Consider the following 16,198-nt stretch of genomic DNA (forward strand, 5'->3'; position numbering starts at 1 on the left):
TCTTGAGATATCCCATTCACGAGAATGAGATGGACACAAGGTCACAGTGACCTTGACCTTTTTGATCACCATAATCTAATCAGGTCATTGCTGAGTCTAAGTGGATGTTTGCGTCATATTTGAGGAAATTCCCTTTAAGCCTTGAGATATTATGTTACGAGGCTGGGACAAACAACCTGAAAACATAATGCCTCCAGCCATGGCTACTGCCAGTGCGGAGGCATAAAAAAATAATGAACCTGGGTTTAACATCAACGGCCATCAGTTGGCTGTCGGTCTATGTCGAGCTGTTGGTGAACGCCTGTGGCTAGGTTTTGCGGTGTATCTCACACGGTTGGCACTAGTTAACAAATCTTGGCTGCTCTTGGGCGATTTAACTTCGAATCAGTGGCAGAGTTGGCAGAGACAATCGGTGCAAGAAAGGTGGTTCAGCTCAGTGCACAAGAAGAGAAACAAAAGTGAAGAGAGCAAACAAACTCAAGAGGGCATGAGATGAAAACAAACTTTTTATATTAGGTAAGATTATTATTTTAGCCATTGAGCTCTTTAGCAGAAACGGTTCGTAATTGTTTGTGTTATTGTTTGTTTGCACATGTCCCTTGTTCTTACAACATCAGGTTGTGTTGTCAATGTGCTTCCTGGCTAACTAGCATCTTGAATCTGTCCTGCTGCTGAATACAGACTACCACAGCCTACTGGTATAGAGAGTTATTTACCCTCATGCAGGCTAAGAATGTTTGCGCTAATTGGCTGTTAGCTGTAGTCTTTGCACTGTGTTTAAGGGTGACCAGACATCCCGAAAATTTCAGGCCAGTCCCGACATCCAAGCAGTTGTCCCGAATCCCAAATCCTGCTCTAACTGTCCTGAAAATGACACTAGAGCAGAGTCTGGAGTAGTTATTGCCTGATAAAACATTAAAAACTGATCATGGTTGGGGCGTCGGTGGCTTAGTGGTAGAGCAGGCGCCTAAAGCAGCATAAAATAAAACGAGAAATTGGAAAAGAGGAAAATATTGAAAAAATTGTTAAATCAGGGAACCGATCACAGATGTATTGCCTCTGTGTGTTTTTATATCTATTGTTGCTTTAACTTGCAGCTATGCTTTTAATGAAGCTGACCAGAGCATGTGAGTGGAGCGGACCGGGTGAAAATATCCACTCCTCGCTTGCAGACCTGTCACTTTGCGCCGCTCGTCTGCTCCGCTTGGTTCTGCGCATTCTTCGCTCCGCTCCGTTCTACCCCATCATAAATTTTATCCCGCTCCACTCGCTCACCACTCCGCTCAAAAAAACTGCGTCGTACTACCCTAACCTGTAATCTTCTATTCACAAATAAAACATGAGCTTGGTAGATTCTCCAGGGAAGCCCTCTCCCCTCTCCCCGCAGTTAGGGACCGTTCTCCACGGTACCGCTGTTGGATGGGTGGAAATAAGTCAAAGTGTGGAGGAGACGGACCAGGTTAAGCGGCCGACCTCCGAAGCCCTCTCGCCTCTCCCTGCAGTTAGGGACCGTTCTCCAAGGTACCGCTGCTTCTCTTCTCAGTTACTTTTCTGAAGTACACAGTAAACTCCATAGTTTTGAAAGAAAATAGTGTGGATGTGAGCAGGTGCAAAGATGCATTCTGGGTGGGGCATGAGCGACCGGAGCGAAATTGGAGCGAGAGATAAGGCTCTGCTCCACCTTAAAAAAAAAATAGCTGCTCCTCACTCAACACAAAATCCTTCTGCTCCCCGCTCAGCTCTGCTCCAGCTCCGCTCCGCTCACATGCTCTGAAGTTGACATGACAGTCAAGCACCCACCCCACCCATTCTCATCTGGCCACCCTAGTTTAAGTGCAATTTTTAGGGTGGGACACAGGTGACATTAGGCAACACAACAGCCTGCCTTCGTCACCACAAGTTTTTCTGTTATGTCAGTTTAGTGTGTCTGGGGATTTACAAAATGAGCAAAGTGCTGGTGTGAATATCTTATTCAACGCTACACAAAAGCAGGCCAGCACCAACTTTCAGTACATAACATATGCATACGTACATATTTTAAGCCAGTAATCAAAATGTACTGAGGAACAATACCCAGCCGCACTCAGTCAATCAAAAGAATATGAGAACTGAACAATTTCCAATGTAAGTCAATCAATCTGTCAACTGTATTGTGCCACATCTCTCTGCATGTCAAGGACTCTTTCACAAACTACCTTCCTTACTTTTTAGTACAAGGCTTTAAAATCTAACCAGAACAAATAGGCAAATCATCAAAATAGACAGAAGCACCCAATTACTGTGTGCCAGCCATAATAATTGCTGTAAACATTTAGAACTACATCATTAACGCGTCCAAAATAACAACAAACAGATGGATTCTAATTTCAAGCTCAACTTTCCTGCTTTTGTTCTGAGCACTGAAACTCAGCGGATGAACTTGATCCTCAGGGCGACTTGTCTACACTAAAATAATCACGGCCTAATTGGCTCGCTTAACTTCACAACAATTACAATGTAAACCAAACAAGGCATCCGTGTAGACTTTTTTCCCTTTGTTGTACGTGTTTGGAATATTTTTCCATTGCCTGCTTTAGAAAAACAACAACTCCTAATTACTGTATTCTTGAGCTGAGTTCTGGCCGAGGCATTAATAATACATCCAGCCCATTAGACATTCTGAAGACATCTTCCACTTCTTACAGCTCTTTATTCCATTTATTCACTATTTAGACAGTGTTTGACCACGGGATGAGGACTGTTAACTTTTATTGTTAAATCTCTGACAGAGTTGGAGAGTTGCGTCAGGTCAGACTTGGTTATGGTTACTACAGCGGAGTCAGGCGTTAGAGTGTCGGGCTGATGAAAACTCCTGAAGCACTGCAATTACAACAATTAAATCCAGCCTGAATGCACTGCGAGGGGAAAAGGGGAGCTTGGGGGGGTGGGGAGAAAAAAAAGAAAGAAAAGAAACAAAGAAGAGGAAATCAAACTGACACAGAGCAGCACAACAAGAGAAAACAACAACAACAAAGCCTCTTGTGATTCTATCTGCTAGTTTGCTTAATCATATACAATGTGATTTGTCTGGAATTTCTTTTTTAAATAATTCCCTTTACAATACAACCCGGCTGACTATAGGACGTTTTTTTTTCTTTTTCCACACATACACACACACACCCATCCCCCAATAAAAAGCAGCAGAGTTTAAAAAAGGATCTTTAATGAGAAGAGGAAGAGGCGATGGTGGAGCACATTTAGATATGTACCTTCATCTTAGAGTCAGGGGCTGTTTTAATTTGTAAGCAAAGGCAGCACACTAGCAATGAGATTTTAATTGATACACATAAATAATTCCTTGTGTACATTCTCACTTGAGTCAGTTTCGCTGTTTATTTGACGATTGAAATTAGTCATTATCGGGATTCGTGTTGATGTTGAAGATTTTATTTATTAATATAGCTCCCGCTTAATATCCTCTGATCCGCTCCCAATTAATTATGTCAAAATCCACATCAAACTAGAACTTACACGCATATTGAGCTTCGCCTCGCTTTCATTTCTCTACTAGCCAAGCGCTGCTATGACAATAACAAATGAGGAATGAAAGGGAAAGAGAGCACTTTCCTTTGTTCCTCAAATGAAGATAATGAGGGCTGTCTTTCACTATGACAGAGTCTGACTGCTGAGATGAAAGTCTTCACAGGTTGGCTGTTTTTTTTTTTGTTTGTTTGTTTCCCTGCTGTTGGAGGACTGGCCTTACATTCTATAATTGTACAGCTTTACTTAACTCTCCCGTGCTCCAAACTGCCTGTCACAGGTAGGGAAGAGTTCCACTGCGAGCGAGCCCAAAGTCTTTGTGACTAGTGATGCAGAGCACATCGCCACGCGCTCATCACTTGTTGTTAGGTTGCTGTCACTGACAAACCCCCCAACAATCCTGACAGATTGGAGGAGGAAGAGGTGACAACAACATCAACCTCAGCTTCACACGTGTGCAAATTTGAGCATGCAGCTCCAGACACGCTGCTCTGCTATAAAAGCACTCGAGGTTAATGTGCAGATATTTTCCTTGAAATGCGGTAAAATGATTACTGAGGCAGCAGCGCCATCAGAAAAGACACTTACTTGAAAGCTGCTGGAACTCTGGGTTGTCTGGACTTGTGTTGGCAGCCAGGTCCTGCAGGAAATGTTTATACCTGTGAGGAAACAGAACATAAACAAGGTCATGCTGTGCTCGCCGTCTAAAAATATCACTGGGAAAAGGAAAAAGTGTAAACTGGAACAACAAACGTTTGGTGCGACTGAGAGAGACGGGCTTTTCATTTACATCCGACATTACTCGTGTAGCCCAACTATCACTATCAGAGTACAGTACATTCTTTGTCCTGTCACTGCATACTGGAAGCAGGGAAACAGCGAGGGTGCCTTACAAACTGCGCCTCAGAGGAATCTAACAGGCCAGAAAATGTACACACGTTCTGATTTAAGCTCCTGATGGATGCAGATGGGGAGAGCAGGTTTGGCTTTGAAGTAGTGTTGATGGTGACGACCTCTGACAGATACAGCTGTAACATGATGAAATCTGCACTGGTTTTACTTGAGCTCTCTTTGCTTGGCAGAAAACAAATGAAACACTGACTAGAACTCCATCCAGAGGTGAGAAATGATGACTGAATCAAGACCTGAGACAAACCATTAGCTGGAGTAGGCTAAAGAGAGCTACTTTACCATGCAAAACTAAATGAAAACAAAATATACGTTCAGACTAATTAAGAGGATAAAATCGCAAAGTAACAAGTCAGAAAATGTTATCAATGTTGCCCCAATTTCAGTTTCCATCTGAAGTACCAGTTGTGAAGAGTGTCAGCTTCCTTGGGAATCTTTATCCTTATTACTAGGATGATGTGACCTTGAAGTGCATTGACAATTGACATTGATTTCCACTGTGTCTGTCTGCCTTCGCAGCCCTCTCTGTGCAGTCTGGGCTTGTTTGAGAGACATAGTGGTGCCACTGAGAGAGGCTATTAGTGATACCAGCAGACTGTACACCACTGCTGCTGGTCCATGTGGTGGCATGAGTGGGATGAGACATGTGTTGGAGAGTGACAACAGTGTAGTGTGATAGTGCTTGTGTAGACTGAATAGAAAAACAAAATGGTGATTCTTTCAGCTGGAAATTTGCTTTCTTGCCTGAATTTTGAAGACTTTATTACCCACTTATCCTGTAACATGACATCACTAGCTGTCAGAATTGTTATGGTCTTAAAATAGTTTTGAATATACTAAGGGTTAAGTCTGGTAAGTTCTAGTATTAATATACATTTATACATATGTATGCTTACAATATTTTCATACAGGCTGCATTACATTCACTTGTTCAAATAACTGTCTACAACTTATTGTGGATTCATGTGGATTATGAAACTCTGGCAAAGGTACGTGAAAGGCCCCACCACCTCTCCTACACAGGAGCAAGACACACCAACTTTGTGGTGGTTTTGCCTCATTTTTGTTATTTTGTGTCTCTTTGTAGTCGTAAGGCATCTTTAAGTGGTTTAGGGTTTCCGTGTTGTTGGTTTGTGTCTCTTTGAAGTAGTTTTATGTCTGTTTTTGGTCATTTTGTGTCTCTATATGGTTGTTTTGCTTGTTTTCATAGTTATTTTAGGGGGCCCCTTGACACTTTGGGCCTGTGCCCATTAGGCCCATTCATTAATGGATGTCAGGTGCAGGTGACACTCCAGACCAGGGGTCAGCAACCTTAAGTACCAGAAGAGCAATTTTTGGTCCAAAAGATTTATTAAATCTCTCTGGAGCTGCAAAATATATTTAACCCTTAGAATAAAGGTAACACAGCCTTATTAATTCTGAATTAGCTTATCAACATTACTTATAGGTCTAATCATTACTATGTTTTACCATTAGATGGCTACTCTGCAGTTAATATTTATAAATATTTGGTACCTTGCAGCGAAAGTAAACAAATCTGTCATAGCTTTGTAGACTTAGCTATGACTCACAATTTAGATGATGAAATATTATAACAATTTTTAAAGTTGTTGTAGGCCTGTAGGTTACACATTTTTACAATTGGATAATGTGAGAATCACTTTAGGCCTACAATGATGATAAATGAAAATTAAATTATTCAAAAATAACCATTTTTCATTTTCGTGTTCATTTCCATGTATTCAAATTTGGAGCCATTGGAGATGGGGCTAAAGAGCCACAGGTTGCCTACCCCTGCTCCAGACCAATGGATAGAAGACATGGTTGTAGAGAATCCCACCCTGACATCCAGCCACAGTTTAAACACTTAAATATAGTGAAGAGCTGAAGAGGGCCATGAGGTGTCATTGAAAGTTTGGTCTAAAACTAACCTGGTAAAGTGTGTGTGAGCTGTGCTACCATGAATTTACAGGCACTGAAGTACAGAACAGCAGGTTAGCTCAGTGGCGGGTCTGCGGGTGGAGGTGGAGGAGAGGCGGTAGAGGAGGAGGAGGAGGAGGGCATTGTTCATGCAGTCGATTACTCATCGGAAATGAAACGGAGCCAAACAAGATCCAATTAAGCCTCCTTCAATTAAGAGACACTTAAAAAGAGAAATAATTTCACTTCTTTTTCTTCTTGTCTCATCGTGTAATAACAAATACATTACAGGCATTATTAGCGATGGATGCCCTCGTTCTTATTAAGGAGTGGAGACGAAAATCTAATTAAAGCAACTGTGTAACAAAAAGAGAACACTCTAATGAGCATTATTACGGCACATTTCAAATAATGTAAACGGAACTCTCTCGTTTAGCTGCCCTGTCCCGCTCATTAGCAGCAAAGCAAAGAAAAGATAATGAGACAATAACGTAATCTGAACCATATTTATGACAGTTCAGATATTCTAATGAAGAATGCAGCTTTAGAAAGCATGCGCTGGTGGAGGGATGTGTCTGCCTCCGCTGCAGCGCAAGCTGCTAATTCCTTTATAATATGCAGATGATATGCAGGCTTTTTTCTCACTCTCTCCTGTCAGGTCATTTGGGCATTTGCACACACGTCAGTAAAGAAAAGAGATGGAGGAAATATCTGTCTAATTATTTTGCTTCCCATACATGCATTAAGGATTCAAATTTGTAATTAAGAGACAAGATGCACTGGCAGGCTTCTGCATGGGTTAGTGAACATGGCATGGGCTTGTGGGTAATTACTCAACTTTAATAGCTTAAAAGGAAAGGAATGCACAGCCACGGTAAATGCAGAAGACTAGAAATACTCCACTGTCCAAACTTGAGCAATTACAATGTAATATGAAGTGACTGTGAAGAGTGTCTTATCTTTCTCTGAAAGGGTGACTAACGGGGATTTACTCAAAGAGAAAGGAACTCTGTGTAAATGTAGACATTAGGAAGCACTTCTCAGTCAAAGCCCAGAATGACTGGAGCTTTTATTACTGTGTGCTGCTGCATGAGTCAACTTAAATCAACAGGCGAATTAGAGTTGGACAGTTTTAAGTGAGTATATTGCAGGAAAATAAATGTGGCTGCCTTATTGATTGGAATCGTCAGTCAAGGAGCCCCTGATTCAAACCTGTCAGAGTTTGGCTGGTGTAAAAACTTTCAAACTGGTTTGATATTAAGCTAAACACTGGACTGGACGGGCATACCGTATTATACCACTAGGTGTTGCATTTGACTCAACAGCCACTCCTGAGTGGAACACAACACTGTGTCCTAATAGCAAACAAGCGTCCAACATTTGCGTTGCATTGCGTAACATCGGAGCTCTCTGTCCACACTGAATTAAGGATGTCACGATTACTTGATTTCACTATTAACCGCGATTTTAAACGCCACGGTTAATTATTCGTAAAATTCCTCAACACCGTCACTCTCCAAATATTATGCCGGGAAACGGAACCATATACAGTAGGTCAGCGCAACTCGCACGGAACGAAAACAAAGTTACACAAGCGGCATCTCCGAGTGATGAAGTATGGATGACGAAGACCCCCCCCCCCCAAAAAAAAAAGGATAAAGTCAGCCGTGTGGTATCATTTTGGCTATCGCAAAATGACCAAGGGGTCACTGTTGACGACGGCTTTCCAGTTTGTAAAACATGCCGCCAAAAATTCGCGGCCAAAGGATCAAACACGAGAAACATGATACAACACCTGTGGGACAACCACCCAGCTTTACATGCGCAAGTAAAGGTAAATGCACAATAACTGGGTTAAAATACGTCAATCTGAATTTATCTAATGTAACATTGAATTAAAAATTATATGTTAGCGTATCATTTGCAATTAATGGCATAGTGGTATGATACGAGTTGGGCTTACAGTGCAACATGACAAGCTAAGGCACGTCTCAAAAACTTTTCTGATGGATAGTTTTGCAGTTTGTGTGCACACAGCGTGAGGGTGTAATGGTTTTGGGTCCGTGTAGCTCTTTGGAGTGAGACGACAGGCAGAAACTCACGTCCACATGAGTGTGGGGTTTCACAAATGCTCGTCGTTTATTTTTACATCAACTTACAAACACTCCAAGCTTACCAAGCCCAGTTGTACGGCTACTACATTTTCATGCATGAACAAAATAGTCGCCACACGTACTTAAAACCATCACTGTTGTGTTGAGAGATAACAGAAAATGCAGGAGCTCATAAGTATACGCCCGACCAGCGTTGGGTGCGCTCAACAGACTCAAATCTTAACAGGCGTTGCTTGATGACGTTGTTGCTAGGCGACACAGTATACACCATGTTAAAGGCACATTTCATATATTCGACTATTATATTATATTATTAACACTGCACGAGATATGCTCTCAATTTATTTGTGTAATTGTAATTTAAAGAGAACAAAAAGACACACACATCCTAGAAAAAACTTAGACTGCTGGATCACAAAGAGGCATGTAGTGAAAGTAGAGTCCGCACACTACTTTTTGGTTACTTTTCTTTGTTGCTATATTGTTTTTGTTATGTTGACATGGAAATAAATGAAACTTAAAGATCTATAAGGAGTGTTCATGTGATTTTACACATTTATAGTGTGAAATTAATAATCGTGATAATTGTAAAACCGTGATTATTTCTCTGACAATAATCGTACCAAGAAAATCTATAATCGTGACATCCCTACACTGAATCAGTTAATGTACTTCTGTTTCATCATGTAAACAAACTACGTAGCCTACCAATCAGCTGTGCACTCCAGATCAGACAGGTGATGTAACCACTTAAGGATGGGTGAGTGGGCTACTTACTATCTTCCCACATTTGTGCTTTTTAATCAGTAAACACATTGAATGTTGTGAAATTTATTGGAAATTACATACAATATAGCTAACAGCAAGTAGTATATTGTCACTAGCGACGGTCATTTTGCTATACAAAAGGCATCACTCACTTCCTGCAACCAGCTGCCAAGTTATTTCGTTTTTTGTTGAGAAAACGAAATAACTTGGCAACATGAGAAAACGTCATGTAGATAATTCTTCATTCTAACTTCATAAATCAGTTTCTTGTCCACTGCAGTGTTTTCAAAGCAAGCCACAGGAATTAATAGAAACTAGGGTCCAGCTCAAAATGACAGCTCTGCATCACTTGCGGTTAGTTAGGACACCTCTTTTGTTGAGTTCAAATTCAGAATGTTGCCATAGTGGCACAATTTTCTTGAGAGACAAACTCTGCCATGTCTCCTCTTGTCACAAAACACTTGAACTTTCTAGTAAACAAACACAATGAGTGCTGCTTTTTCCCCTCCCACCCCTACTGAAATTTGGGCTCTTTCTATGTTGCCGACACCTGCCTTGGCTCTGCAGTAAATTGCACATGGACTGTCAGACACTTGTGCCTCCATTGACGCATTTCTTGGGAGATCAGGTTGGTTATAATGACATATGTCTACCATCGGGCAAAGCATCTGACTGATATATCCACTCCGTAATTGTTCACAGAGAAGCACATGGATACGTGGGCAGGTTATAAACTTTTACAAACCCAGTCTTGACCAAAAAAATCAGGTAACAGGTTAGTGGTTTTGAAATAGAGAAGGATTACTGAAAAGGGGAGCAGAGCAGTGTGATACACTCTAATGGTAAATGGACTGCCCTTGTAAAGTGATTTGCAATCTCAGTAGGACAAAGCGCTTTACAATTTACTTCTCATTCACCAAATCCCCCACACCCTCACACACTGATGGCAGTGAGCTGCCATTCAAGGCGCTGGTGTCTTGCCCAGGGACACTAAAGCCTCTCTTCCACTGGACAAAACCCCCCACTAACATCGAACTTTTGTCATAAGTGGGCATTAGCATCAACTCCCAGACCAATAACTCTGCAGTAGTCACAGTATTTCTCAGCTCCAGCTCCATTTGGCAGTGATGGAAAAATGACACCTGAGTGGACACGCTAATGTTCACCTTGCAGTGCGATGCAATGATGCACCACCACAAAAACCGCATGTCTCCATCCAAGCAGCCCTCGAATATTGCTCCAAATTAGTTGCCACCAGTTTGAAAGACAGACTGAATAAGTAATAGATGTAATAAGAAAGTAAAAGAAATAAAAATGAAGTAAATGCCACCACTACTTTCTACACAATTTTCCAGTGCCAACATAAAACAACCCCCAAAAAAATTAAAACACAGAAAGGCATACTAATCTAATGCACAGTCATGTATGCTGGCCTTCTGGCAATGGGAAAGGGCTCTACTGCCCATTTTTCGCAAGTTTTCTCTTTGTAATTGCAAAGCACTCAATGATGCCTTATTCTGCATGACTTTAATTTACAACCTGGCCATTAACTAAGAGTTTTCCCTCAACAACCTCTTAATTACTGATTAGTATTATTATTATTGATAGGAAGTAAGGAAGTTGTGGTACATGAATTACAGTCTTAATATGCTTTGATCAGTATGGGCCTTTTAGGGTGGTAGTACCACAAGAAGTCATTCTCCCTCAAAAACACTTAATAAATATGGTTTAGACATATGTAAAAAAAACAAAACAAAAAAAAAAAAGAACACATAAGTACAAGTGCTCAGGAGGTAAAGCAGGTCATGGAAAAAGGACATGCTTGCATTACCAGTGCTTCTCAATGTCAAGGATGCTTCCTTGGTAGGATGGGTCCTTCCAAGCCAGGTCCTACAGAGGCTAGGCAAGAGTCCCATTGGACCAAGCTAGCGAGTGTCTGGGTGTGTGTCACTGAAGTGACCCCAAGTGGCAAATTGTGCACAAAGAATTGTGAGTACATCATGCCCACTAAAGATACACGCATTCATCCTTGAAAATTCTCTAAAGGAAGGACGTGGTCCTCAGTAGAATACGAAGGATCCCTGGCATTGGAGCAGTCCTTTGGCAGGATTCGATAATGTAACCTCCTTGAAACTCAGCCGTTTAATGATCCTTCCTTGACTTTGAGAAGCACCATACGTGACCCACCACTGAGACCCACTTTCATTGGTCTGTTGCCACGCTGCGCATTCTGGTACTTGCAGGTTTTCCACCACTTGAGCAAAAGCAAACAGCCCTTTTTCTGTTTTCTCTGGTCACGCAGCACCAATTTTAAAAGTATTTGCAACTTTCTAATGCAGAGACAGCCCAGTTTATGAAAAGGCCATCTTTCCAGCCATCAAGTACTTCTTGAAGTCTTTCTAACTCAGAATATGTTCCCCATTCTAAAGTGAAGTCTTGTTCATAACTAATTCACCAGTAGTTTGACACCTGTTAACCCAAACAGGTTCAATTTCAATTTCAATCTTATTTATAAAGCCCAATATCACAAATCACAATTTGCCTCACAGGGCTTTACAGCATACGGCATCCTTCTGTCCTTAGGACCCTCGCAGCGGATAAGGAAAAACTCCCCCCATAAAAAACCCTTTAACGGGGGAAAAAACAGTAGAAACCTCAGGAAGAGCAACTGAGGAGGGATCCCTCTTCCAGGACGGACAAACGTGCAATAGATGACGTACAGAACAGATCAGCATAATAATAACAGTATGACAGTATGACACTGACACAGTGAGACAGAAAGAGAGACAGAGAGACAGACAGAGACAGTGACAGAGAGAGGTGCAGGACAGACGGTAATGACAGTAGCTTACAACATTAATGATAGTAATAATATTATTGTTATAATTCTGACTATTGTGGTGCAATATGTTGACAGTATGTATTAATATTTGATAGTATACATATATGACAAATATGTGTACAGTAACAGTAGATGTACGACTAATGATAACAGCAGCAGCAGGAGGCATCTGGCAGGACCATGACAGCAGCACAACCACACACGTCACACTATCCTGATAGCCTATTCTAAAGTTGCCTCCACTTCACACTTTACAAATCCATCACAGCCCACGCCTATTGCATTTACTAGACCCTATTCTTAGGTGATGGGTCACACCTTGAAAAGAATGGAGTTCTATTGCGATGCACAGGTTTTATTCCTATTCAAGGGCACAAGAACAAAGTCAGCACAAGTAGAAATATCTCCTTTATTAATGAACCACTTCAGAGATTTTTAAACATATCTATTAAAAATATATTGCCTTATCACTGAAGAATAGGGTCTGTGAGTAGCAGTAATTGTGAGCAATAATGGATTTACTAGGTATGAAGAGGAGGCAGCTTTAGAATAGGGAAGCTGTGTCAGATCTGTTATAAGCAATACCTCACTTTAGTATGGGGAAAATATCCTGGGTCTGAAAGACTTAATTGAGAGTTCTTTGGATGCTAGACATGTAGCTTTTGTGTTGTGTTACATAAGAACAGACCATATGTATTAACATATTGTGGTACTACCACCTTATAAGGCCCATACTGAGCAAAGCATATTAAATAGGATTTGGTACCATTCGTATTTGAACAAAAACTGGTACAGGTACCCCATGGTACCTGCTATGGTAAAAATGTCATTTTTGAACAAGCTGCAAAGGTGATGATGAAGACTATCAAGTAATTCTCTCCCTCTGCTCTTTTCGTATCACACATAGTGTCAATCTTGTGTCTCTGTCAGTCTGTCTGCTTGTGTGTCTGCTCATCTAGCAGTGATACTAGGCTATTACTAAAATAATATAGAAAAGATTATAGACCAGACACTGAAACTATCACAGCAGATCAGCGCAGCAGCAATACATTCATTCATTTTCTGTAACCACTTATCCTATTATGGGTCACGGGGGGGCTGGTGCCTACCCCCGCTGACACTGGGCAAGAGGCAGGGTACACCCTGGACAGGATCTCAGACTCTCACAGGGCTCACATATAGAGACAGATTACCATTTACACTAGCAATCACACCTACAGCCAATTTAGAGTCACCAATTAACCCAGCCTGCATGTTCTTGGATTGTGGGAGGAAGCCGAGTACCCACAGAAAACCCACACTGACACAGAGAGAACATGCAAACTCCATGCAGCAGGGCTCCCCCACCCTGGGTTTGACCCAGGAACCCTCTTGCTGTGAAGCGACAATGCTAATCACTGCACCACTGTGCCGCCGCTGCAGCAATAGTGGAAAGCAACTGGAGCAGCCAATGGAATGGCCAATGTGGCAGCCAGCAGACTGGCCAACCAATGCATCAGTGTTAATTTCATTGACGATAAATATGACAACAATTTTTCATCAACAACCTTTTTTTCCATGATGAAAACAAGACGACAATGAGCTGTAATTCAGCAGTAAATAATTAGCCATGTGTGTCTGACTGTGGATGGAGGAGCTGCTGAATGAATTTGTGGAGTTTGTTAGCTGCAGCGCTGACTGTTAGCAGCTCTGCTCATTAGCTGCTGGAAGCAGAGCAAGCAGCCACCAGCTGGCAGCACAGGAGAAGATAAAAATAGAAAACACAACGACTAAAAGTTGACTAAAATGTCATGGGTTTTCATCCACTAAAATGTTTTGAATTTTCATGGACTACAACTAGACTAAAACTATGAAGGATAAAAATGACTAAAACTTATAGGCATTTTTTTCTCAAGACTAAGATCAAATCTAAACTAGCTGTCAAAATTAACACTGCAATGGATTTGACGTGAATCGGTAGTACTGACTTAGTTTGATATTGACATTAATAGTTAAATAATACTGTATGGACTCATGTCCCAGTAAACATAACAACGAATGGGGTACCATTTGGTATCCATGGTGTGCACATGTTGTCTTTTGTATGCAAATCCAATGTTTCATATTACAGATGATGATCAAAGGCACACAGACATCATTAGGCCCTGACACACCAAACTGACAAGTCGGCTGTTGGTCGGTGTCTGGCTGTCGGTGAGCACCTGTTGCCCTTGTTTTTGAATGATGAATATGTACTATAACCACCTGCTGGTATGGAAAGTTTTTTCCTCTCACACAGGCGCAGAGCATACAGGCTAGTTGGCTATTGGCTGTAGTCTTTGCTGTGTATTCAGGTGCAACTTTTTGGGATATACAGGCATTGTGAGGCGATGCATCAGTCGGCCTTTGTCACCAGTACCTCTTTGGTGTTGGTTTGGTGTGTCTGAGGCTAAAACATGAGACATCATGTTGACGTATAGGATGCAGTAATTTAGACAATCTGTAAAATGCTTTTTTTCTTTTTTAATTATCAGCCTATTCTAGCAACTTGAACAATACTAATTCAGGTACAGCCCTAGAAATATTAACCGTTCACGTTTGTCTGGGCCAGATGATAATGAAGAGCTCATATTCAATCATCAAAATCTTGAACTTTTCTCCTCAGCTTCGAAATGTGTTCTCTGCGTTCAGGGTCAATGGAATCAAAACAAAACACAATCAAAACACTGTCTTACACTATAATTGAAGCACTTCAAACTTGGCAATGAACTACAGGGTCAATTGACAGACAATGAAACAGAAATTAGTAATGGAAATACAACTCGTTACCTGCAGACCACCGAGAGGAGCCACTTAAGAAAGGCTCCAGCTTTCAGAATTCTTTCAAAAGAAATTAATCAATGCTCTGACCTTGTGTTGGAGAACCTTACTGTTTTCAGCTGTTGGAGATGATGGAACTACCTGAGCACATAAAGCAGTCAATTTGAAATCCCACCTTGACAACTGAAAGACAAAATCAAGCGTGGCCAGTGCAGCACACAGCTACACACTTCTCAATGCTTAGCAAGTATGACACTGACCCTGAGACCTCTGGAGTTGTACGGCCTTTAAATAGAGCATGCTCACTCTCTACAGTGAGCCGACCACTGAGCCATTCCCTTGTTATACTAAATGATGCTCAGCTTAGAGCAAATTTATCCCAAGGCCTCCAAGTGCTGCCATCTCTATGAGAGCTGCATCTCTATTATCGACACAAACACGGCCAATACAGGCGGAGAGGGCTGCTATTCACTGCCACAATCAACTCGAGACCCCATCACTGTCATAATGGTGATCTCAGTGGGGAGGACGCCGATGACTGCTCCAGCCGGCTCTAGTGAATGCCACTTAATAAAGGCAATGATTTTATTCCTCCCCCAGCAGCAACATAAGTATCCACACTCCGGGCCCTACTCGCCATCCATCATCCTTGAATGGTGATAAGTGACAACAATTTCCTGCTATTCCCAGCCACAGAGCAGGAGCAAGGTAAGGCGCCAGCCGTAGATGATTATCTAGCCGTGCTACTTAAAATCATCATACAATTAGACACATCCCTCGAGTCTCCTGAGTTTCACTGAGAACGACAGACGAATCAATGATGATGATGGGGAGCGCAGAGAAAAAAGCGGAGTGAGAGAGGGCTGAGCTGGAGAGAATGAGGCCGACTGATTATATGTCAGAGTCACATACAACAGTGGTCAACTTCCACATTTGAGAGGAGGGGACTCTTATTTCCCCTTCCGGTTACATTAAAAGTAAACTGGCCTCCCACTTTTGCACAGAAATATTTTCAAGACATTTCCAGTGACCTAAGGATTAACACATAGCATGTTCTCATGAAAGTCAAGCTGCATTCATGCAACGCCAAGAATGGGAAAAACTGCAAAACCTCTCATTAGAATGACTTGGGAGAATGGCTTCATTGCATATGACTTCATACATCAGTGCACTGTTCAGATGGAAGGCAGGTAACTGGAGGCAAAGACTACTAACACTGCACAAATGCCTGATTTGTGCTGTTTACTCGTGTTCCAATCGATCAAATTGGAAAAAAGGCGACTTCAAGACTTGTATGGGCATATCAGTCAAGTTAAGGGAAAAATCA

General features: G+C 41.7%; 1 protein-coding gene across 2 annotated transcripts in view; it reads right to left on the reverse strand.

Annotated features, from left to right (window-relative positions):
* The window catches only part of arhgef39 (Rho guanine nucleotide exchange factor (GEF) 39), a 94,421-nt gene that overhangs the window by 42,212 nt on the left and 36,011 nt on the right, over window positions 1-16,198 (reverse strand). For both annotated transcript variants that reach the window (XM_033614376.2, XM_033614374.2), the window contains exon 6: window positions 4,108-4,178. In XM_033614376.2, the coding sequence (XP_033470267.1) occupies window positions 4,108-4,178 (71 nt within the window). The remainder of the gene's footprint in view (window positions 1-4,107; window positions 4,179-16,198) is intronic.

The sequence above is a fragment of the Epinephelus lanceolatus genome, chromosome 23, assembly GCF_041903045.1.
Source record: "Epinephelus lanceolatus isolate andai-2023 chromosome 23, ASM4190304v1, whole genome shotgun sequence".
In the NCBI taxonomy this organism is placed as follows: domain Eukaryota; kingdom Metazoa; phylum Chordata; class Actinopteri; order Perciformes; family Serranidae; genus Epinephelus; species Epinephelus lanceolatus.